This window comes from Pipra filicauda, unplaced genomic scaffold (assembly GCF_003945595.2).
Source record: "Pipra filicauda isolate LSUMZ 115617 unplaced genomic scaffold, ASM394559v2 scaffold740_size120307_pilon, whole genome shotgun sequence".
NCBI classification, from domain to species: domain Eukaryota; kingdom Metazoa; phylum Chordata; class Aves; order Passeriformes; family Pipridae; genus Pipra; species Pipra filicauda.
This window is the reverse complement of record NW_024104910.1, coordinates 54,129-79,422: the sequence shown is the minus strand read 5'-3', so window position 1 is coordinate 79,422 and position 25,294 is coordinate 54,129. Positions and strand designations below refer to the sequence as shown.

Below are 25,294 nucleotides of genomic sequence, written 5' to 3'. Positions count from 1 at the left end.
CTGAGGCAGAGCCTTGTACAAAACTGGCATCTTTATTGCTCGTTGGGTCCGTACAAAGGGGTTGGGAGCAGCCCTTTGGCCGGAGCTGTGGAGGTGAACACGGGTGTCGACCACAGCCCCGCCAGCTCCAGCCCCGCCTGGGGACAGGTGTCCGTGCCCTTTACAAAAGGAAGTCAGTAGTCATCTTCAGTATTCTACACAAAAAACTGGAGCCACTTCCTGCCCACGGGATCGCCTCTAACCCCGCACGGCCCTGCCCTCCCCGGCTGCGGCCGTCCCAGCGTGCACGCCGGGAGTACAAAAACCCTTTGTCTGGGAAAGGCACCATTTTCAGCATAGTTTAGTTCAGACACACAGCGTCACACACAGCGAAGTACATCCCTCTGGATGACTTCATTCCCTGGATCCCCTCCTCCGTCCCACCCTCCGACTGGGGCTGGAGATGGGCCACATCCAGCTGCAGAGCTCGTTGTGACAGACAGACAGACAGACAGACGGCCACGGGGGAGCAGGACACAGCAACATTACGAAGAGATTGATTATCTTAGAACAAACAGGAGACCCCCACCAGCACAGTTGGTGAAATTCTAGGTGACATTTTACAGATTTTAATAGTGTTATAAATCTTAGTCTAAGTTTATGGGAAACCACAGGAGTTCAAGTATTTTATTACTGCACACACTATATATATATATTTATATAGGTATATACAGAGGAAAACATGATTTTTTTTGGCAATATTGGGGGGATTTTACAGATTGAGCTGTGCTTGTGGCGAGCACAGAGTGAGACAGCCCAGCATTCTCTTCAGCACTTTTAGCAAGTTGTGCAATAGATTCCTATTTGTGACCATGACATCCAGCTTCTACCCACGGCTCCATAGGATCAGGATGCACAGCTCCTTCTCCTCTCCTAGCACACTGGATGCTGAGCAACTCTGCTCAGGAGGAGTTCCAAACTCGCAGTCTAGTCTGACACAAGGTGGCCTGAAAGCATCCTGACTGACACTACAAAGGTTTGGGGATTAAAAGAGGGGGTGCATCAGTCACCAGGTTTCCATTTGAAGTGCACAGAGAAGCTCCAGTGGTCCAGGCAGAGACTCTTCCTGCTTCCTAGTGTCCTGCAGGAACTGCTGCTCTGTCTTTAGACCTGAATTAAAACCTATCAGCACCCCATTCTTTAAAACCAGAATATGGCCGTGTCTTCTCGTACCTTTATCTTCACTGCCCATCCATGTATTAGTGGGAATTAGTACAGGAGTCTCATTTAGCCAATCTCTAATTAAAAAGCATTAAACTCAGTGCTCCTATAGCACAGCTTAGTGTCAGTCAGCATGGAATTAAGAATTTAAGTGCATCGTTACGCATCTATAAACATATATACATGCACAGACATGTTTAAAATATATCTCTCTTCCTCTGAAAAAGTCCACTGAGACCTCATTCCACCTGTGCCATCAAGGTGTACCCAGGAAACACTTTCTAGTCCATGCAGAGTAACTGTAAATTAACTGACCAGCTCTCCCTGCTTTGCAGGTGGGTTACTCCAATTCCTCACTGCACAGTCAGAGAGATGACAATGAACCAGACAATTTCCTTACCAGGGCTCAGGGCAGGGACGGGGGAACCCAAAGCGACGCCCCCGTGCCGGATTTCGGGACTATTTCCCTACAGGCGGCCGCGCTCCCGCTGCCAGCCCGGCTGCAGAGCGAGGAACAGGCCGGGGGGTCAGTCCCTGGAGCTTTGGTCGAGGTATTTATGAGTGTAGAGTCCTACATTCCTGGTGTGGATCTCTGGCTGGCCCTGCCCCGGCAGCGATGCCAGAGGGGGGGCCGCGATTCCGGCTCTGCCGCAGCCAACGGGTCAGCCCACGGGAGGCCCCAAGGGAGCCAGGAGTTATTTGGGAGGCAAAGGTGCCGGTCGAGAAGGGTAATACTGTCCCTGAGGTAAACATTTCTGCTGTGGCGGCCCCTGAGGTACGACCTTCTGCTGCGGGGGTGGGGGCCTGCAAGAGGACAGAGGAGCTGCCATCAGTCGGGGGCTGCACCCACCACCCACAGCCCTCACCCACCCAGCAGGAGAGCCCCCGGCCACCACACCACTGCTCCCAGTCCTGGCCTCCGTGCCAGGACTCCCTTGGAACACACCACGGGCTCAGGCTCTGCCTTCCGCTGCCTGACACCCTCAGGGACCCCCAGTTTGCTAAAAGTCACCTTTTCTCCCCAAATCATTTAAAGACACCCCCCCTCAAGTGCCCCACCAACGCAAGCTATATTAAGGAGCTCCCACTCAGTACCCAACACTTCCCAGGCCCATGTGTGTCATGGCACAGCATTACAGCTCACGAGCACAGTGAGGAAGGAAGATGAAAAATAGAGGAAAACTTCCTGTTCAAAGCGATGAGAAATGATCCTGCACTTGGCCATAACATTCACGAATCAGCAAAGTGACAGATTTTGGAGTAATTTCTTTTTAAACTGCCTGTTTTGAGAGGCCTTTCATTCACCTGCCAGCAGGGCAAAGGTGCCCCCCAGCAGGGCTGAGCCCCCTCATCACCAGGCAGGATGAAGGCAGTGGGTGATGGCCCAGCAGCTCGGGGTGAAGGGAAGGAGAAACTTCTCCCAGGGAGAAGTCAGCCCTGCCTGCACACCCCACGTGATGGAACACCCCAGTGCTCCTGGGGATGGAGGTCAGGGGGATAAACCCCTTCAGTGCCAGCAGGAATTTGCAGTAACTCCACTGACCTGCTGGGCAGCCTCGGCGGCTGCTGCACCGGGTACTGCGGAGGGGGGTAGTAGGGCTGGTGGAAAGCCTGCTGAGGGTGCTGGTTAACTGGGTAAGCTGGGACAGGAAAGGTGTTTGGATCCATATCCTGCGAAGAAAACACAACAGGAACGTTCACAAATGGCACGCAGGGAGTCGAAATATTTGCGTCATTGGTTAAGTGACACTCAAGACCACTGATTAGGAAATAAGTATTCCCTCTGCTTCTCAGCAAAGAGAAAACACCACTTCCAGAAATGGAGAAGTAACTTCGAGGCTTTTATTAGGGAAAAAATGATATAAAATACTGTCATCTGTTAGTTGAGAGTAACAAGTAATGGAAAGGAGATGATTCCTACCGTGGGAACAGCTCTTGGAGCGTAAGGGGTGCCGTGGGAGAAGCCTCTGTGCTGGTAGTCCCTGGGTTCGGTGTCTGGCCGAGGAGGAGGTGACTGAAGTGACCTGAAATCCGTGGATAGGGACTGTGTGAGCACTTAACAGTGACTGTGCAGGCCATGAACCCTGGCAGCTGGATTTATATTGTCTTATTACACATCGAATGTCAGGAAGATAATATTTACCACAAATCTAGTAAACAACAACTCTTTTTCTGTTTAGGACTGAGAGCTTCCCTTTGCCACTTTATACCAAGATGGGATCCAAAAATATAGACCCCCACCTCCAGTGCATGACAACAAACGTAATGGTAAAGAGAAAATTCTTTGCTTTCTTGATTTAGGGTGAATTTGTCTTTTCTGTCATTGCCAGGGGCAGGCTACACGTGTCACTGGATGCAGGGGCCTTTGCCTGACATCCTGGGAATGGGATATGCCTCCACACCTTGGCATTGGGTTGTATAAACAACATCCACAGGGTGTTCAAAGGGCAGAGGAGAAGGAAGGAAGGAGAAGGCACTCACGAATGGCAGCGGGACATCAACCTCCTGAAGCATCTCTTCAGCCTGTCCCTCCTTACAAAGGCCAGAGCAGCAGCTACCAGGAGTGGGAGCACCAGGAAGAAGAACACCAGCAGGCCATTCCTCAGAGAGGTGTCCTTGTCTGAGGGCACAAAACCGGGGGGAAGAAATGAGTCTGATGTGGTGTCACCACCAGCACCTGACTCACAGCAGCAGTGAATTAGTTCTACAACCATTTTCCATTTTTTAACAGAAGAAAAACAGAAGAACCTGGTAAGGCTGCAAGATAAATGCCCAAAGAGATTCTTTTCTGTTTATCTTTTCACAGGGATTGTCTGGTCAAAGATGAAAGAGCCATACGTGCCATGACACCCTGGGCTACAGCAGCATATTGAATTAGGAGATCAATCCTCATTTTTCATTACTGTGAAGATGTTATGAGAGAGGAAAACAGAGCTTCTGCTCTTTGGTGTGATCCTAAATCTTCCTCTTCTCCAACCACTGTTTGCTGTAGGCAAAGATGTCGGGTTCTTAACAATCTCTACCTTTTTATATGCAGCAATTTCTCTCCTGCAGACTGTACTAAAACAGCCTTTCCCTTTTTTGCCTGATGATTTGAGGGATCCGCCCATGCTCACTGTGATTATCCACTCTCTTATTGTATCAGTGTCTAGCTTTCCCCTAACCCACATCATCTTATGAAAAACAGTCTTCAAGATCATTCTTGCAGCTCACAGAAGCTATTAAAACAATCCAATTTTTATATACTCCACGTGGACACAGCACAAGTTTTCTCCAAATTATAGATTGGCTTTGGCTTCCTAATTCATCTTCAAACCCTCTGTGAGCAAAGTAAGCTTCCCTGCTCTGTCAGTTTGCTTTCTCACATGCAAGAATCGTGGTCCCCTTCACTGGGGCTTCCCTTCCAATACAGAGAAGCCCAAGGTGGCAGAAATCACCTGAACTAAACCAACCCAGATCCTTACACATTCCAGCCCAGCATCGCAAGGGAGAGAAGTGCAACACCTTCAGCCCAAAACCTCCACTAGGATTGTTCACAGGTGAAACCCAGTGCAGAGCCATCCACCAAACCTTCCCCACGTGTGTGGATGCCCAGCCCACCCCAGAGCCCTCACACCACTTGCCATTGTAGGGAGGGCCACTGTCCACGCTCCCTCCGTAGCCTTTGGTGTCACAGAAAGGGGGGGCCCAGCCTGCTTCACAGTGGCAGTTCCTGTTGTTGTTGCACACCTGTATTCCAAAACACAAACACCACAACTCAGTAACTTCCATTTCCATGCATTTGGAGCAGCTGTGCAGCAGCCACAGCCTGTTCTGTCCTGTTCTGCTCAGCCAGGAGAACTTCACCCAGTAACTCTCCTATGTCAGCTCCAAACTCTTGGCCAGGCATCCCAAGGTTTCACATGACTGAGCACGCACAGCACTGTTCAGGAAAAGCTTCCAAGGATTAGCTATCCCAACAGCTTACACACCATGGCTTTTGCTTGCCTCTTTTTTTTTTTTTTTTTTTTTGAGATGCAGAGTCAAATTTCATTAGTAATACTGGATTTGGGAATTCTTGCCTGGCAAAGAGTTTCGTCGAAGATTTTTTTGACACTGTTACAGGCTCTCTGGCCTAGAGACATTTTATAGAGAGTGTTACAGTTCACACAAGACAGAAAAACAAAAAGTTACTAATCACCATTTAAAAACTTGCTGCCCCTCCTGCCCTGCTTACCCCGTGCCCGTGGCACTGCTTCTCCACATCACAGTCGTAGTTGAGGACAGAGGCACTCACGCACTGGAAGTGCCTGCAGATCTGGGGAACAGAGATGCACCGAGGTGAGGGAAGAGGACATTTCAGTGCCCCCCTGCCTGCCCAGCTCCCTGCTCCCAGCCTGGGGCTGTGCAGCCACACAGTGCTCGCTGCCACAAAGCCTCTCACACTCTCGCTGATAAACCCCAACTCTGCAGAAACTCTGTCCCACAAAAGGCCTCTCAGCATGGGGCCTGAGCTGGCACTAGAGCCTTTTGTCTCTAGTCTGAATGTAAAGGAACAGCAATTAAATTGTGCCCAGTAAGGACGTGTGGAATGCACATTCCTCTGCCTGGGCTAAGCCTCTGTGCTCTTTAGTTGGATTTTAATTGAAAGTTGTCTTCAAGGCATTTGTGCGGGCCTGGCTCTTCCTGCTCATTGACAGAGCAAAGATTTTGGCTCTCAACAAACTCAATTTCTTTCGCTTCACCTACAAGTGAAAGGCTCATTAAGTGTTTGATGCACAAGCAGTGCAGTCCTGGGCAGTGAGGGGAATCAGTGGACTCGTTGAGTTTTAAATTAACTGCAGGCATCAAAAAATAATGCTCATAAATATGCACCAAACAATGCAGCTGAAAATTTTATTCCCGTGAACATCCCGAATTATTACATTAGGATATCACTTTTTAATTGTTAATTACCTTTCCATTACCACACTTGGTGCCTTCATTCACCATTCCTGGGTCTGGGACATCAGAGCCCAGCTGGAAATCCACCCCCCAGCACGTGGTGTCTGTGACTCCGAGGGGAGTTTGGATAATGGCAGGCTTGATTCCAAACACAGGCATGGCTTTCACATTTTCACACTGCAGCTTCCCACACATGGCATTCCTACAACAGCAACACAGGAACACTGTAGTGACACTTGAATTCACTCTGAGAACAAGACTACCACACGTTTGATTTGATTTTTTCTTTGTACTTGAAGACACTACCTGAAAATAAACTTGAGGCAACTTGACAAATAAAACTGAACTGGGCCTCATTTCAGTGCTGCAAGAGCACCCTTCTTTCTGTAAGCTGTTGGGATCTTTACATTAAGGAAAACATGATGATTTACTGCTCCTTTGCCCACATGTGAGCCCCCGGGACAAGCACAATCCATGATGGGAGATGTGGAACACACTCTCCTCGCCACAGCCCCACATCCCTCCTCGGTGCACCCGCTGCAACATCCCAAAGGGACACCACAGCACCCAAACTCAGATTCCCAACGATGCATTTCAGAACTTCCCAATGCACTGGGCTCAACTCACCAGCTGGAACATTTCTTGTAGTCATGGCCATGGAAACCACAGTTGCCAAATCTGTCCCCCTTGGAATTCACTTCATTAAAGCAAATGTTTGGGGCTGCTTTGGCTTCTGCAAACAACAGCCCATCCCCAGAGGGAGAAGACACATTACCCAGGGACAGAAACATCTCACACCATGTCTCCCATACCCAAAGCAACTACCCTGCTTCCCCAAGTATTCACCATGCAGCAGGGAGCTTAGGAACCATGAGGAGGTGACAGTGGCTCCAAGTTTACAATTACAAGCTCCAAGTTTAAAAAAGAGAGAAAAAACCAGTTGCTCAACACTGAGTCAGTTCTACCACTTAATATTTCTTCATGGCTTCACTGCAGCCCCATAGAGCAGAAACCCCACTGCACCGGGAACGATCAACGACTGTACTTTAAATAAAACTCAGTGTACTCTTCAGTTACACCTCCTAGAGAGGCTGGGACACCGTGCTCTGCCTTACTGGAGCCGAAGATGTCCTGGCACTGGGCGTCGTGGTGCTGGCACACCCCGTTGTAGCAGTAGGCCTCCTGGTTGTGGCAGGGGTGCCCGTTCTGCACGGTGAAGTCGGGCTGGCAGAACTGGGACGTGCCATTGCAGTACTCGGGCAGGTCACACTCGTTGTTACTCACCCGGCACTCGGTTCCTCCAGGAAGGAGCTGAGGGGAGAAGGGAGGGGAAACTGCATCAGGAAACGGGAACCTCACGGCAGAGACAGACACTGCAGCTGACCCACGACACCCCACATGGGGCTGATCTGCAGCCCTGGACTCACAGGACACCTCCCTCTCACAGATGCACTGGCTGAGCCAATGCTCTTCTTTCCTCAACTTCCAAACAACAGGCTGGAGTCTCCTACCTGGCAGTTTTTGCAGCAGTCACCGTAAGCACATTCAGCACCTGATCGGAGCCTGCAAGTTCCTGGCTCGCAGCACGGGTCACTCTCACATTCCTGAGAACAGAAGTACTGTGAGTGTCACAAAACTGTCCCCTCTGAGCAAGGGGCACAAGGCTGCCCTAGCAATACCCAGCTACGAACCTTTGGTGAGCCACAGTCACAGTCCTCCCCAGCATCCACCAGCCTGTTCCCGCAGTACGGGATGCTGTAGGTCTCGTCGGGCCTCGGAACGTTGAGCAGGCAGCTCCCACCCTTGTTGAGGGTCAGCTTCTCAAAGTCTTCTGCGCTGCAGCTGCTGAAGTTCCTCGATCCCCTGCAACAGAGAGCACGAGCTGAGTTTTACACTGAGAAACCCCACGAGCATCCCCTCTGTCTGCAGAACACGGGTGGTGTTCGCTCTCCCCATGAGCTACAAGCGTGACACTGCTCTCTGAAAGGGGAATTTGAAGACAAAAGTAATCCACAACAATGAAGTACATGGATGGGGTGTTTTGACCCTCCTTTGCCTTCCCTGGGTGAGCTACTTACGATGCTCCAGAGCTCATAATGCAGCTGCTGGCCCCGCAGTGACAGCCACGCTGGTCATCGTGGTTCATCCCCAGGTTATGGCCGAGCTCGTGAGCCATGATGGATGCAAACAGCTGGATACTGATCCTTCCAAACTGCACAGGAGTGAAACAGAAGGCAGTCAGAAGAGAACTTATACTGACACAGTCAGTGTTTACATATGTGCCAAAGAGACACTTCTGCTGTTCTGTCTCTACATTATCAGGACTCTCAGATCAACAGTGCCGGGTTTCCAATCAAGTGCATGGAATTTGCTTAGTAATAAGAGCCTTCAGAGAAATCTCTTTGGGACACTACCCAACAACCTCTGCTTTCTGGAGCAGCTGCAACGTTAACACAAAACCCAGAATTCTCCACACCAGCCCTGATCTCCTGAAACGTGCAAATTCCAGCACTTCTGTCACTAGTCCAAGGAAACCAGACTGCTGGGATTGCCAGTTATCCAAGACCAGCAGCTCAGTTCATTAAGGCTCTGCAATTCCACATAAAACAGGCAGTGAACTGGCACTGCTCAGGGAGGTCATGGCTGCAGGTTAGACAGCACAGGACAGATTTGAGAACACCCACAGCTCCCACACACTTCCAAGTCAGGAGTGCTTAAAATATCACAGAGAAATCCTGTCCCTTTTGCATGAGTGCTGCAGAGAAGAGCAGAGAAGTTGTGATCCAGATATCCTAGAAGTGTCAGAAATGGTTGAGGACAATATAAAAGCCCCCAGTAAGCCACTTCAGCTTGGTTGTGAAAGATTCTGCACTTCCAGGAAGACTTCTGGAGTGCAAAACTCCAATCTTGATCACATCCAGAGATCACTAAAGAAATCTCACCACATTAATGCCTCCTGCATGGCTCTTGGAGCACACTGTTCCCACGTAGGCCATTCCAGCTGTGCCACCAAACCCCTTCTTCCTACGGTCATGGAGAGAAAGGAAAGGCCATCACCTGACTGTTCAGACACTCACAGCCCATCAGCACACTGCTCCTGCCTGTGGGGCACAAATCCTGCTGCTCCAGCTTTCCAGGGCTGACACAGGAGCACTGCTGCTACTGACTGCAGCCATGAACATACCAGTTCAGCTGTAGCTTTCTGTTCAAGATTCCTTAATTTTGTTAATTTAAGACAAGTGTTTGCAGGAAGTCAGCCTCTTCCACATCTCCCCTGCACATAAAAAGCTAAATGGTCCACCCTTAAAATCACTTGGTTTAATTTGCTGTCAGCTGCCTTTCTGCTCTGGTCAGCTCCATGGATTTCTCCCTTTGTCAACTTCCTTCTCATTACTCTCTCACTTTGTTCTCGAAGCTGAAGTGCCACAGCACACTTGTACCACATTTTACTTCATAGAGAACAACTTCTAAAATTAGCATTTTCTCAGCCATTTTCCCTATCACCTGCATGCTGCTGTTCTGCCTTGGAGGGGAGGAGGTTCCCAGCTCCCAGAGGAAGGAAAGGGCAGTCTGGGCTGTGCTCCTGCCTCTGCCCTTTCCCTGCTTTGGGCTGTGACTTCCCAAGGCCTGTGCTATCTGCAGGAGTAGGAAGTGCACTGGGGCACACGTCCTGGAACAGGGCAGAGAACAGCTCAGGAAGCTCTGGGCTTGCTTAAGGCAGCAGGGACAGACAGATTAACATCCTGTGCCAAATTCAAACCACGTCACCGGCTTCTGGTGACTGCACCAACTGCAGAGACAACTTTTTCCCTGTTAAAATGCAATGCTCTGCACCACGTTTGTGCTCATTTTCCAGTGGAAAAGGCCCTGGATCACAAGCCCCATCTGTCACAAAGTGACAAAGGATTATCTGAACAGAAGTACAACACAGAACACGTGGGACGAGAAAAAACCGTGTTGTTTATCAATACACCTGTCAGAGGGCACCGAAATCAGAGAGCACAGAAACCTCCTTAAAAACGCTTCACTTCACTGGCAATGTTTCCACAAGACATGAACCACTGCAGGTTGCCCAGCAGCTCCTCTTGGCACAACAGCTGGGCTGAGCAGGCAGGAGCAGGAGGAGTTCCCTGGTCTCCCAGGGGAGGGTTGGCACTCACAGCACTAACTGGGCGCTGTCGTGTCTCCGCCGCACGACGAGGTTCTTCTCTCGCCACTGCACGAAGTTCCACAGCACATCCCCGGCCCCCCCGTCCATGCTGATCATGTTTTCGTACTTCCAGATCTCCAGACCAACCAGCACGATGCGGATGTTCAGCATGATGTACATCTGGGGGAGAAAAAAAAGAGGAGAAGTATTTATTAACGCCTTCAGATAAAAACAAGTGGCTTGGTGCTATAGATCTTATTGCAAGTATCCACCTTCTGTGTGGGTTTGATTCCCCCCCCCAGCTAGTACACAATTGGAATCAGCAGAATGCATTTGCCCTGTAATTTAGACCTTCATTAGGTGAAGGATCAATGCTTAAATGCCACACTGTAAAAAAGACACCAAACAGAAATAAAAAGGAGTCTCAATCCTGAGAAATATCATCTGAAACAGTCAAGTTACAGATTAACTCACTTACCCTAACCTTTACACAGACACAGGAATTGCAATAATTGCAACAATCTGTCCTGTCACTTGCTGTAGGTAGCACAGGTTGGAAGAGTTCCCTAAACTAATTCTCCAGGTGGTTGGCTGCAGATGAATTTAGAGGTGGAAAAGCTTCCACGGTGATGCATTCCCTGAAGTGGTACCAGAACAGACCCTGAGGTGGAAGTTTACAAAAGGCAGCAGAGCTGCAGCACACAGCATCCCTGCTACTCACACTGTCAAGCAGGTTTGCCAGCTGCACCATGTGTTCTCTTACTTCTGTTTCACTCTTCCCAAAATCTTCGAACTGCAAGACAAAAAAAAAATATTAGTCATGAAGAGAAGAGATAAAGATAAGAGTCAGAAGAAGGAACAGAACATTTTAAGGCTAAGAACACGAAAAACATTTTTGTCTGGCTCCAAATCTCCAAGATGCTGTGAATCAAGAGAGCTCAACAGCTCGATATTCCAAAGAAAACAGCAAAGGCAGTTTTTTACCATGTGCTTTCCTTTCATTACAAGATTCCTTGCTGACAGAACCTCTCCATGTCTGGTAGTTTACACCTTTCCTGAGGAGGACTGCATAGCACACATTCATCCACTTCTAGGATAGCATATTTGCACAATCTTGGCTAAAGTGTCAGTGTTTTTCAACAAGCCATTTGGGAGTAACAAAGCCTGAGGGCTTTCCAGGCCCATTCCTGAGGAGAAGAAAGGGGAAGCCACACACAATCCCTACCTTTTCTTTATCCACAACTATGAACAGCTCCACATATCTTGTCTGGTGCAGGACTGCTCTCTTTCTCTGGGGAAAAAAGTTTTAGACAACTTCAGTTTTATTAATTCCCATGTAAACAAGGAAAAAAACCCCCAAACCTCATGACATTGTCATATTTCACTTGATACAACCAGTGGTTTGAGACACACCCAAAGCACAGGGTGCCAAACACAAGCAGTGTAATCCAATGCAATGACCATTTCTGGGTTTTACACTAAAACTCAGCTTGCACAAAGACTTCCTGTGTCTCAAAAGCAAGGGATCTTTTCACTCTCCACACAGGTCACTTTGAAAAGACAGCACACACTTTAATAAAGGGGCAGAAAGATACTACAAGCAAATGCCAACAACCTTGAAGTGAAACACAGTGTTTCTCATTCCCCTGCTTTCACTGGAATCTTGTTCCTGCACAGCCAGTCCTTGAAGGGCAAGGAGGACCTTCCCAGCAAACTGCTCTTGTGGTGGTGAGGAGGATGGAATGAGCACCACAATGTTCTCCTGGCTCCTGATGCAGCACTTCCCTAACAAGCCTCCCCACCAGGGTGGTGTTCCTGGCCTTAAAAGCCCCCCCAAAAGGCCCAGGAACATTCTAAGCAGCTGCTCCCCCCTCACTGCCCCGTGCAGAGGCAGGAGGAAACTGCTTTTGGTGAAGGGACTGAGTTTTCCAGCAGTGCAGAAACCTCCCAAATCATAAACCTTTAGGTATGTGCTAAGCCCAAGGAAATCTGCTAAGCTGCTTCCATACTCTGAGGTGAACTCACAAAACCCATTACAGGGGACTGGGAAGGACTTACCCGGAGCAGCTGGGTCATACTGGGATGGGGATTTCCCTCGGCCTGTTCCTCTTCCTGGCCTTCAGTGCTCACTCCACACGTCGTGGGCTCTTTCTTCACATTATCCAGTCGATACAAAATGTGTTCAGAGCCAGAGGAGGAATCCATGGGCTCAATCCCGTAAGTGACATTCCCTATTGTCACCAAGCCCCTAGAACATGGCAGTGTGTGAGAAACCCAGCACTAAGCACAGAGGGCAGTTACCCAGAAAGCAGAACAAAGGAACAGTTATTCCTGGATAACCAAGGCCTGCCTGTATCTCAGTCCTTGCAAACCAGCACACTCCACTTCAGGCCTGGCAGCAGCCTTTCACTGGAGGGGGCCTTACAAATCCAGTAAATTAAACACTTCTGTAGGAATCTGCAATGCCCCAGGAATTACATCACAGGCCTTAAGCAGAAATGCTTTAGTTCAAATACACTATTGCTACTCTGGGGCCTGGCATGGCCCTGCAAAAAAAAAAAAATCAATGGCTCAAAACATTAGACCAAAAGGCAATCAGACCAAAGCAGAATAAATTTTCAATCAAACTTGAGGTGCACAAGCTTTAGGGCCAATTTGGTGAAATTTGCAGACTGGTGTTTGACTTTTCATTTCTGCACTTAGGTCCAGTTCCTTGACATGACCATCTGTGCAAATCAGAAAATAAGAGAAATCTGTGTCAAAACCAACCTACTGGTAACAAACTGCAGTAATAACTTAATAGTACTTCAAATATCTGGGAACTCCACGAATAAAAGATGCCATAGGACAACAGTACCAAGGCAGCTCAGCCTGGCCAGTGACCCCCTGACTGGCTGAGCTGCAGCTAAAACCAGCAGAACTGGGTTTCAGGGTCAGCAGCCACGACACGACAGACAGGACACAAAGGATGAGTTGTGCTACCTGAGCCCTGAGCAAGTGCTGACAGCCACCACGGAATCCAGGGTCCCCTCCACGTGTCCCTGATAATGGCAGTGATCCTGGAGGGGAAAACAAGGGCGTGTTACACACGTGTTCCAGGAGTACCTGCACACCCAGGGGGATCTCTGACCTACCACTGACCAGCTGTGACTACAACCTGAGAAAACAAAAGGCTTGCAGTTAGATTTACCACATGCCTTACACTCTGCAGCTTCTAACACTGTTCCAGCTCTACCACATTTGCTCACGTGCATCTAAAGGTTTCCTGACCTGCCTTGGTCCCACGAGGACTGACATACATGACACTAGCCAAGATGCCAGGACACAGGACTCAACAGGATCCCTGCTCCTGTAAAGCAGACACTCCTCCCAGCTCAAAGGGGCCAGCAGCTCACTATGGGTTTCAGTTTGAAAGCCCACTGGCCCCTCAGCCCTTCCTCCTGCAGCCGGACTCGGAGCTGCCGACACGGGAGGGACACCAGGAGAGCGGGCCTGGAGCCTTATCCAGCAGCTGGATTTCTTAACATGACCCAGGCTACCCCTTCTCCTGTTCCATCCTCCACCCTGCCTCAAACATTTCGAGGTCAGCCCCTCCCTACAGATTTGGGCCAATTCAGTCTTCTGGCAAACAGTCCTGGCTCTTCCACGGCCTCTCCGCAGCAGGAGGAGGGACAGGACCTGCTGTCCTCACCCACCAGCACTGCCACAGCTCTCTGGCTCTGCAGGACAGCCTGACAGAGGGAACACTTCCCCTGTGCCCTCCAGATATACGTATCTTGGAAACTAGACAAGGGGTAGCACGGGGCAAATACACTCCATTTTCTCTGGCAGGGGCATTTCTGGACACTGTTACAGGGGTTTATAATACAGACTCTGTCACCTGTTGCTCAGCAAGGAAAGCAGAAAGCACTTAAGGCATGTGCTAATCCTTCAGGGCCACTGTGACTCTCACGACCTCGTGAAGAAAAAGCATTTTTCCTCTACTCAATCCCTTTTAACTAGGAAGCAAATACTCAGTTGACTCAGGTGTTCTACTTTCAAGAACAAGATCCTATGAATCATGCATGACTAACACTTCCCTTTCAAAGGAGGAGTGGAGCCATCAGAAATACTCTCATGCATTTTGTATCACACAACCTGCTTTTTACTCCCATTCCACTGAAGCAGTTACATTTCCACAGGCAGCCTGTCAGGCAGGCTGCTCGTGCAGGAGGAGGCTGGAAATGCACTTTGAGGGGAGTAACTCCAGTGCTGCACAGATCACATCCTCTCAGAGGTCCTCCGGCCTCCATCTCAGTCATCCCTCCCAGCAGTTCCCAAACTTCAGGGCTAATGGGTCTCCTGTCAGCCCTCCAGAGTGGTCAGTGACCACGAGCCAGCCCTGCTGAACGGAGGGTCAGCAGCGACCGGTCACGCTGGGACCCTTCTGGAAGCCCATTGTGTGCAAAAACAAAAGCAAAGCTGCTGTACAGTCCCCAGAGCACCCAGTGCTGCCCCACAGGCTCCTGTCCTTGGGAGAAGGAAGGCAGCAGTGACACCAGCCCCACGCTGGGCTGTGTGACAAGGACAGGACTGCTCTGACAACGAGACAGCGACAGCTGAGAGCAGCACTGCCTTTTAGAGAAAGAGCAGCTTTTAATGAGACAGCAACCACCTCCACATCAGAAAATACGTGTCCATTACAGGCTAGATCCTCATCCAAAATTAAGGATTCTCTCCAGGAAGAGGGCAGTGGGTCCTGAAGGTGGCCCAGCAGAAAATACAACTATCCTTTTGTAATCCTTGACTTCACAGATGCTCAGTGTTCCACTCACCTTCAGTGCGGGCATGAAAAGAAAGAAATCCTACCTGGACATCTGGATATTTCAATTGCAACTTTCCCTCCTTGTCATAGGTATAAACTGTGAAATCTTTGGGCAGCAGTTCTCTGCAAGGAAAGGGGAGAAGGAATACAAGAGGAATTTCACGAAATGACACTTGAGCAGAGGACCAAGATGATACTAATCAAAAGTGTGACAAATATGTAAAATGCAATTAAATAAGGAAGTACTCAAAAGGAAAAACCTCCAAAATTAATGAAGAAATTGTGCATTTCCACAGCAAAATCCTAGAGAGCAGAATGGTGGAACTGTTAATGAACCACTCAGAGAGTAAAACAAGCAGCAAAACCCATTAAATTGTGCTAAAAGCCTGTTTTCAAGCAAGAAAAAAAAATCCCAGCCCTCAGTCTGCTGCATATGCCTTCTCTTGCCCAGTTTTGGGAGAAAGTGCACTGGGAAAGTCTCCCACGACTAAGATTGCTGCGCCATCCTGGTGATTCCATTGATGTGGTGCAGCTGAATTCCCACGTTTCTGAGGGTCAGAGCCTTGGCAAGTGGCAGCTGGAGCTCCCCAGGGACTTGTACAGTTGTGTCTCTATCACGAGGGCAGTTTGGAGCAGCAATGGCCACGTGCTGGTGCTCTAAGTGGCCCTTCAACACTTCAGCCCCAAATTGACAGCATCTGTCTTGGCTGGGAGCTCTCAGTGGCCCTGGATGGAAAGTCAGTTCCCTCATTTATTAGTGTCCTTGTGCTACTGAGACAGGAAAAAACACAAGCCTAAAGCAATAAACCAAACCCAGACAAAAGTGAAAATATTTACTCGAAATGCAGTTCAGCTTGTTTATTTTTAGCTGTGAATGGAAAGAGTCGCGTCCACGGTTTCCCAGATCCCCTCTGAGCAAACTGCAGCTTCCTGCTCTGAAAGGGGATCCCAGGGCTGCAGGAATCTAAAAACGTCTCTGGCTGATAGCCAGGACTCTGGGACTCAGTCTCTGCCCTTTTTGCAGAGCTGGGATGTTCCTGCACTCCCCACAGAGAACCCCAGGAAGTGGAACTCGTGTGCTACCTGCCAGCTTGTCACCTGGACACCACAGGTTGAAGGAACTCATCACTTACTTGTTCTTCTCTAGATGAATCGTGTATTCCTGTCCCTCGATCTCGATTGCATATGACACTTTGTCCTGAATATAAAAACAAAAAGAGTTGCATTTTACTCATGTCAATGAATAAAACATTCTTGGAAATCCACAAAAGCGGGTGAGCCTGGAATCTATTTTATAACTGTCCCTGCCTCCAGAAGCTGGCATCCCTTCCTGTGTAACTGGGGAATGATTTCTTGACCCCTCTTGAAGCTCATTCCAGTGCTGAACAACTCTCACGATGCAACTTTTTACACCCAGATCAAAAACCCACTGCAGCAACTGGTGCTTAGCTACAGGCAGTGCTGGAGGTGATACCCTCTGCAAGGATGGATGCTTGCCTGCTGCAGGATGAGTCTGACAGCATTCCATGAGCGTTTCAGGCCAGTTTTGGGTGGATCTCGTTAGGAAGCAGACACTAAACTGAAGGTAAGGCTGCCCAATACCTGCACTGAGGAGCTGTTGGAAGCCTCTCGCCGTTCCCTTCCCAACCTCTGCGGGGTTACAACTTCATAGGAAGAGAGCAGGGAAATCTGCTGGAAACCTGGAAAGCAGGAGAGAAACGCTGGCTAAAGGAACAAAGTAATCAGAAGCATGAGGCACAGGGAAGAAAACACTGTCTCAGGAAAAGCACGGAGGAAACCTCCCAGCAAGACACGCCTGGATTGCACACTTGGATTGCCTTGTGAGAGGCCAGAGAAAACAACACACAAACAGCAGAGAAGACACCAAATTTACCAGAAAGTTTCAAAACTAAACCTTCACGTTCCAATTACTGCCTTACCAGTACCCATCTCCCACACCACCACCCTCCACCAGCAGGAATCGAGCATTTAAAGCGGGTCAGCGCAGGGAGGACTCGCTCAAGGACACCCAGGCAGTGCCAGCCCAGGTGTCCTGTGCTGCAGAGCTGCACAACTGCCCCGGCTCAGCTCTCTCCAGGAGCTCCAGCAGCTCCTGCACTTCCCACAGCACAGCTCAGCCTCACGCCCTTGCCCTGCTCAGCACAGCCAAACCCCTGACACGAGCCTGATGCTATTCATTATGTCCTTAAACAGCTCTCAAGGGCCTCATCAAAACAGCTGAGGTGAAACAAATCCCTGCAACAAAGTGGCCGTCGCAGATCCCTTTATGTACTATTTGCATATGCAACATCAGACAGATCCCCTGAACCAAACACAAATCCAGAGTTCAAGCTCCCTCCATAAAACATCAGGTTTTGCAAGCAACTCTTTTACATCAAGTGTGTAAACAACAATAAACTGCACATGCAAATCACTTTTCTGTCATGGTGGTGTCTGCCAGTGCCGGGCTCGGAAGCTGCTCCCCCAGGAAGCAGGAGGTTGGTCGCCCAGGATCGAAGGCAGGATCCAGAGCAGTGGTTTTACTGGCTCATGGCAATGGAATCAATGAGCTCAGAGGAGCCTGAGCTTCCCGGCAAACGTAGGGGGAAGGGAACAGTTATCCTCAGCATCTGTCTCCAGAAATCATCACCGTGTCTGGGGCAGGTGAGTGAGTGTGTGTTTGGTGTCCAAGATACTCCAAAACCTCTCAAGTGGGACTAGGATGCTGCATCCATCTAAAACCAGCCCCTCTGGGCACACCAAAACTCACACCACACCTCCAAAGGGCCTTTGGCTCCTCCAGTCAAAGGACAGCCTCTGTGAGCTCAAAGCCTCCATGGGAAGCCTGCTCCATCCTTTGGGAAGCGGGCAGAGCCCCCACAAAGGCTTTAAATGCCAGGGGTTCCCCAAAAGCCCCCAGGCTGCAGTGACATTCTGGCTCCTGCAGATGCTTTTGCTGCCTCTTCCCATCCCTGGCAGGCTGACACACATCACCTCAGGTCAGCACTCAAACAGGAATCCCACGGGAAAAGCACATCCACTTCCGCACTCTTCCCACCAGTCTCCCCAAAGAACAAGCCATGGGGTCACTTCCAGCTTCCCTCCCATAACTGTGTGTCCATGTCTGGAGGCCACGGATCCACTGCACTGCCCCAGCCTGTCACACTGCAATTCTGCCCCCTGAGCACAGGCACAGCCAGGCTGCTTCTCGGGAAATCACACAGGGCAAATACTGCAGCAGAACGTTCATTAATTACGGTGTTTATCGAACAAAAGGTATTTAAAAACCAGAGATAAGATTCCTGAAAGCAACCCCTTACGGTCACCAGCTCCAGAACACAGTGTCAATACCTCCTTGGCCCGAAAACAGAGGAGGGAAGGGACGCTTCCTCCCCTGGGATGAACCTCCAAAAGCACACACTGCAGCAATCACTTCTCTACATTTGTCATTTCCAACCACACACTCCACTCGTGCCCAGCCCCAAGCTCCTGCAGGTCACTGCTCTGCACTTGTCCTTTCCCCCTGCCAGCCCCAAGTGCCTGTTGTACTGGGATGTGACATTGTGGCACCTGGACCAGGTTCTGGAGGTCTCAGGGCACACGTTACACAAACAGCAGGGCACAGCCAACCTTCACAGCACTTGGAACACGACACGTCTCCCCAAGAGCTGCTTGGAAGCAGAAGACAAAGAAGTGAATCATCACATGAAGCAGAACTGGGAGGGATTTCTGGGAAGACTACAACTCCAAGAAGATCCTCTTAGAGCAGAGGCACTAAAAGAAGCCAATTTTCAACTCTCTGAACACTCTGACAATTCTCTCCCCACTTTCTGCCCTACTTCCCTCCCTTCGCCACCCCGAGTCTGGGAGGTGATGGGGAGTCTCCAGCAGGGAGACCACTGCAATACATCAATGGTTCTCTAGCACAGCCGTTTGTAAGAAATCTTTCAGCAAGTTACAGGACTTCTGGTCCTCAGGTGCTTCCTGCCACTGGCCAAGGCAGCTGTCAGAGCTGGACCACGTCACCACCGAGAACACGCTGCTGCTGCTCCATTCCCGGCTGGAACAGGGGCTGGGATCGTGTTTCCCAAGAGAGAAACACCACTGCATCCGCCACACTTATCTCATTAAAGGCTGCCATTAATTAGCAAGCATTGGATTCGTGAATCATCTTCCCCTCCCAGCCCCAAATCCACCGGAGGAATTCTGTGCACGCTCCATGGCATGTGGGAGCTTGAAAAGCACGGGAACACATCACAGCCATAACGGCTCCCCAGACACTGAGGTGAGCTCTTGGGGTGTTCACTGCCTGACAGGTAAGATCTGTATTCAGCAAAGGTCATGCTACAACCCCTGTCCTCCTTGACCTTGGCATGCCCACGGATTGCTGGCTCAGCTACAGAGTCCCAGCACACAGCTACATCCACCTACACTCGCCTTTCCCCTCAATTATCATCCTTCCTGGGCTGTGACTCCTTCCCAAGACTACCAAAGGGAAGTCAAAGATACTCTCTTAAATGGAAGAAAAAAAAAAAAAGTTGAGACTGTGGCCTATTACACCCCCAACTAAACTAATTTCATAAAAACCAGCTCAGCAGCACATGAGCAGCTCAGCAGCTTGGGCTGCAGGCAGATGCTAACAAGGAGCGTGCCATAAACCCCACAGAGGAGGAAGATTGTGTGACCCAAACCATGCTAAACCCAGGGCATCAGTTCACAGCAATGAGTTCTAATCTTCCATCAACCACGCACGTGAGTCAAAAGATACACATTGCTAAAGTATTAAATACCCAAACTCATCAAATTGACCCTGGTTATCATCAATTACAATTAACAGCCGAGGTCAGCCACACCAGCCCTTCCACACTCTGCCAGGGGATTGCTCACCAGAAGTGCCAAAAGCCTTACACACCATCCAGCCCATCGGGGCCCAGGGCAGGACCAGTTCCACAGAGAGCAGCTCCACTAAGCAATCTGATCTCCCACAGACCACGTTTGTTGTGCTTTAAGCCGTACCTCTAATCCCCACAGGAGGTGAACAGTTCACTCCCTTCTCTCTGGCTGCAAATTTTTAGATTTCCACAGTGTGCTGTCACAATCCCCTCTCCTTTCCTTCAACTAAGGAACACCAGTGTTCAATATTTCCTTGTGGAACCTATATCTTACACCCCTGCCTGTTCATATTAGGCTGTTCTGGCTCCACTCTTCAGTCAGACTGTACCTATCCCAAAAAAGACAGAACACAACAGCCCAGTGAGACCTCACACGTACCAAGGCACACATGCTTTGTGTGTTTATGGATCTCCACAGGTTAATCTTCCTCCAAAACAGATGGCATGTGGCTGATTCACTTGTCATTTAACCTACTCCAACACTCACTCCCTTTCCGGCCAACACACTCCTGCTCCCCATTTTTCACCCTCTCATACTTGTGATCTCGTGCACACAATTATTTCCACCTCAGCAGAACACTTTGCACTGTCCTTTCAAAGCCACTTCTTTCTGCCAGATACTTCTCTCATGTGTCCAAATCACCGGGAGTGCTATCCCTGCCTTTAAGGAGCCTGAATCCCAACCGGCTGGAAGGGCACCAGCTGCCAGATCAATCTGCATTCTCCATATCCTATTTTCAGAATCATGAAGGACTTTGCCAAGCAGTGTCTGTTTGAGGAGAAACTTCCATGGCCTGGCTTACAGACGTCCTTCAGAACAACAGAACCACCACTGCTTCCTCAGTGGATTTCTCCAAGCAATGACATACCAGGAAAAGCATTTTTAGGTGCAGTTGACTTTTTCACTAAAGTCACAGCTGTAGTAGGATTTACTCTTTGGATTACTGGAAGCAAACACCTCCTTCACTTTCATTGTGTAAATATTATCCAAGTCCACTTAAAAATGTTTAGAGGTTTATACAAAACACAAAGCTAGCGAGTCTTCCACTAAAAGTAGGAACATGTCCTGTGGGGCCAGCAGTTCCAGCTCCTCCCATACCTCAAAGGCTAAAAAGAGTGCCTTGGTGGTGCTTCATCTTCAAAGCACCCAGGAACATCTGGCCAGCTGTTCTTCTACAGGGGACTTTTCTTTCCATCTGTTCCCTCCCCTGTGCTCAGCCCTCAGACCTGCTGGGTCTCCTGCTGTCCCAGTGCCTTTCAGAAGGCAGGAAGAGGTGACCAACCCTCATGGCACCATCTACTCCCTGGGTTGCTCACCTGGAATATTTGTGTAACATTAAAGCTGGCCAGAACAGTTAATGCAGTTTCTCTCAGTATCTCACTGGGGGTGTTGGACACTGATGAGGTTACAGGGCTCTTCCACAGCAGTATTTCCTAGAAAATTCTTACCTTCCCCTTGCTGAAATCCAGACCTATGCTGTAAGTGTTTCCTGTCTAGACTCTCCCCATTCCTTCTGCCCTTCCTAAAGCAACATTAATTTGTCTGCAAGACAACAGCTCCCCTTGTTCCACAAAAAGGACTGTCACACGTGTCTGCTGGTACTGTCTCAAGATCCTCTGCACCCTGGAACCTTCTCACAAGGAGAAGCAGGGCAGAGCCCAATACCCTGTGGAGGAAGATGAATAACCTCACCGTGACACCCTTCCTCTGCATCAATGGCCCTGAAGTCCCTCCCTTCCAGCCGTGACAACGTGTCCATGGAAAGGAGCTGAGCACATGGAGCCCACTCACTTCCTGCCCACCTCAGCAGCTGTGAGTGGCAGCTCTGCTGACACAGCAGAGTCCATGGGAACCTTCTCTTTGGAGATTTTGGCTTTACATTTGGCCACCAAAGGGAACTGTGCAATGCATTTTTTCTTTTTTTTTTTTTTTTTTAATTTTAGCTTGAGAAATGAGAACGATGGAGATGTGCAGAGACTCTAAAGTAATGGTTCAAACGTCCTTTTTCTGAAAGCAAAGGACTACAACAGGCAACATTAGCCACACTGAAATATCTTTCTTCTCATTACTCCTCACATGGAGGAAATAACCACAAATCCCCTCTTTATTCTGCTGAATGATTGTCTCAGATTTGTTGAAATATGGGTGAGGCAGTGCTGTGTTTTCCATGATCTAAACAAAAGATTTATCTTAACCAAATACCATGTCTCCCCAGAAATTCAAACCCAAGCACTTAGGCACTTTGAGAATTCCTTTAAAATCGTGGTATGTGTGTGACACCAAGGAAGAGATCAAGTAGCAAAAAACACAGCCCCTGCCTATGATTTCTTTTTTAAGTCACAGAGCCAAACCCTGAGGCCTCCTACGGACACAAATAAGAGAGGAAAAGCCACACTCCACAAATCCCTTAAGGCTACACATCATCATGTGATTATGGTCATTCAGGAAGTTTCAATTAATAGTTTCCATTAACACTGCATTTCTTCCTCATCCCTATGTGTGTACAAAGCACTTGTATTATAACCCAAAAGTTGGAGGTTTCTACCCTCTCCTTCGTGCTCAGACTTCAGACAAAGGAGGTTTATTATGTTTCATGGCAGGTTTGGCATTATTAGCTGGGACAGAGGTTTCCGAAGGCAGAGAGGACCACTGCCATCCACCACTGGGAACTAGTGCCTGTGCTTCCCTCCTACAGGTAGGAACTAAAATCAGACTCCTCAAAACACCAACCACTGCACTGGAAGCACCTGATATCCCAGAGATGCACTATTTCAGACTGTGTTCCTTGGCCTCCAGCCAGGCTGTGCTACCTCCACCCCCAGCCACCTCTCAAAGCTTGGCTTTCACCTCACATTGCTGGCAGGTGTGGAAGCAACACCCCCGTAAGTGAAAGAAGAGATTCCAGCACAGAATCCCTCAGGGAGAGGCACCCACCACATGAACACTGTCCTCAGCATGAAGCACCAGTACCTGCTTTAGAAAAGATTCCTCAGCTGGGAAGCCCTGACTATAAAAACATGCATTAACGACAAGCACAAAAGTTTAACAAGGTATGTGTGTCCCTTCAGGAGGGGGAAATGATGAGAGAGAGACAATTGTGTGTACGTTGCCTGTTGTGTACGTATAGCCTTGAATCAGCACCGTTAAGAGCCCATAAACAGAATGGTCTCAATCCATAAACTGCCCCTGAGGACACACCAGCAACAACTCCTTAAAAGCCACACCGAGCACACCGTTTGAGTCCTGCCCCCAATCCCCGGGGACAGCATCCCTGCCCCGAGCAGGACCCCCGGGCCCCTCGATGGCCAAGGCCACCCACCCGCACAGCCCCTCCCGGGGGTGCTCTGCCTCCCGCCCCGCCAGAGCCCGGGATCGCGCCCGGCGGGGAGCGAAGGGGGAGCGAAGCAGCAGCGCTGCCGGGCACCTGCCGACCCGGGCCGGGGCGAGGGGCCCCGCGCCCACCGCCGGCACCGCCCCGCGCGTCCCGGGGGCCGCAGCGGCCCCTCCGCAGCAGCCCTGCCCGGGGGCACGGACGATGCCGGGCAGGGCCGGCACCCGCAGCACGTCCTGCTGACACGGGCGATCCCCCGGGACAGCCGGGGCCGCCCGCGTACGGACCCCCCGCGCCCCCGGAGCCCCCCGCGCCCCCGGAGCCCCCCGCGCCCCCGGAGCCCCCCGCGCCGCGGGGCACGCGGGGACAGGACCCCCCGCTCCGGCCAAGGACACGGGGAGGGGGGCGGCGTCCGCCCCACCTGCCACCCCTCGGAGCGGAGGGGAAGGGGCTGACAGACCCCCGCGCCCCCGGGGATGCCGAGGGGGGCCCGACCCTCCGGAGAGGACGGGGAAGGGGGGACGGGAATCGGGGGCCGGGGCGGGTGCGGGCGGCAGGCCCAGCCCAGCCCGGCCCGGCCCGGCCCCGCGCACTCACCCGCGGGCTGCCCGGGCGCGGCCGGCGGCGGCAGCAGGAGGACGAGGAGGATGAGCAGGAGGCGGCAGAGGCGGCTCCGGGCCCGGGCCATGGCGCTCCCCGCCCGCATCGCCCCTCCCGGTGGGGCGCTGGGTCCGGCCGGCGGCCCCGCGGCCTTATGGAGCCGGGCCGGGGCCTGCGCTGCACCGCCCCGGGGCGGGGCCGCCCGCCCGCCCGCCCCGGGACGGCCCCGAGCCCCGGGACGGCCCCGAGCCCCGGGCACCGGCACCAGAGCCGGCCCCGGGCACCGGCACCCGCCGGGACACCGCACCCGCAGCGGCACCGCCCCGGGCCACCCGGGAAGAACCTGGACTGTTCCAGCGCTTTTGGGGATAAAAAACAACCGAGTCCCCAAAGCGACGGGGTCCCGAAGGAAACGCCCGCGAAGGGAGCCGGTGTCAGCACGGACCGCGGCCGCGGCCGCTCCGCCGGCCTTTCCTGCCGAAAAACTGCGCGGCACGTTGGAAGCACAGAATCACAGAATACACTGAGCTGGGAGGGACCCACAGGGACCATCCAGCGGAACTCCTGGCCCTGCACGGCCCCAGCAATCCCACCCTGTCCCTCAGAGCATTCTCCAAACACTCCTTGAGCTCTGGCAGCCTCAGAACTCGGCGTCTTCCTCTGGGAAAAGCAGGAGCAAACAACGTGTGACACATCTGTCACATTATACTTGGGCGATGGAGGAGCAGCACGACACACAGCGTGTGAGAGGCCAGACAAACACCACACCGAGGTTCTCCATCTCCATCTCCATCCCTCCAGAGCCTTCGAGTCAGGGGGTAAATACCCTGTGCCTGGGCATTGCCCAAGATACAGGAGGCTTCCCATGAGTTATGGTAATATCACGGATCGCATACAGATAACTCTGTGCACTGTACAAATAATGCACAAACATGAATCATCCCATGGTTCCTGCCTGAGGGGCAAGAGATTCCCAGGTCCAGATGTAGCAAGAGCCACATCCATCTCCCTTGGCTTCTCCCATCACTCAGCACCGCTATTGCAGCCCTGCAATACAAGGAACTGAAGACAACACCCCCTGGGGCTCCAGAGACAAGGTGAGACAGCTGGGACAGCTCCTGAGCACACGTCTGGGGTCAAATCAACTCCCTGCTCATCTGCTCAGCGAGGTGGAACACGCCTGGGATGCCCACATCCACAGAGCTGTCGTTCAGGCTCGATGGGAGCTTCTCTGAAGAACCAGGTGAAACCACCCAATAAATCCTGGAGCTCTGCAGCGTCTGAAGCCACAAGTGAGACCAGGCTCTGCCAGTCCCGGAGCTCCGCTCCTCCGCGCGGGCGGTGCCGGTGAAGCCCCGGCGGGCCCCGGGAGCGGCGGCGGGAGGCGCGCTCC

General features: G+C 51.0%; 1 protein-coding gene across 1 annotated transcript; it reads right to left on the bottom strand.

The window, feature by feature from the left end:
- Positions 1–11: 11 nt before the first annotated feature.
- Positions 12–24,070, bottom strand: ADAM9 (ADAM metallopeptidase domain 9). Its single transcript, XM_027713707.2, has 22 exons — positions 23,899–24,070; positions 16,680–16,777; positions 16,211–16,275; positions 15,122–15,200; positions 13,256–13,332; positions 12,332–12,521; positions 11,499–11,564; positions 10,995–11,066; positions 10,284–10,453; positions 9,066–9,147; positions 8,202–8,335; positions 7,815–7,986; positions 7,635–7,727; positions 7,239–7,434; positions 6,751–6,856; positions 6,136–6,325; positions 5,417–5,497; positions 4,824–4,929; positions 3,682–3,820; positions 3,122–3,224; positions 2,744–2,871; positions 12–2,004 (listed from the first exon to the last, which is right to left on the bottom strand). Exons 1-22 carry the CDS (start codon positions 24,005–24,007, stop codon positions 1,896–1,898), a joined length of 2,565 nt encoding a protein of 854 aa, XP_027569508.1. The 5' UTR covers positions 24,008–24,070; the 3' UTR covers positions 12–1,895.
- Between the last annotated feature and the right edge of the window lie 1,224 nt (positions 24,071–25,294).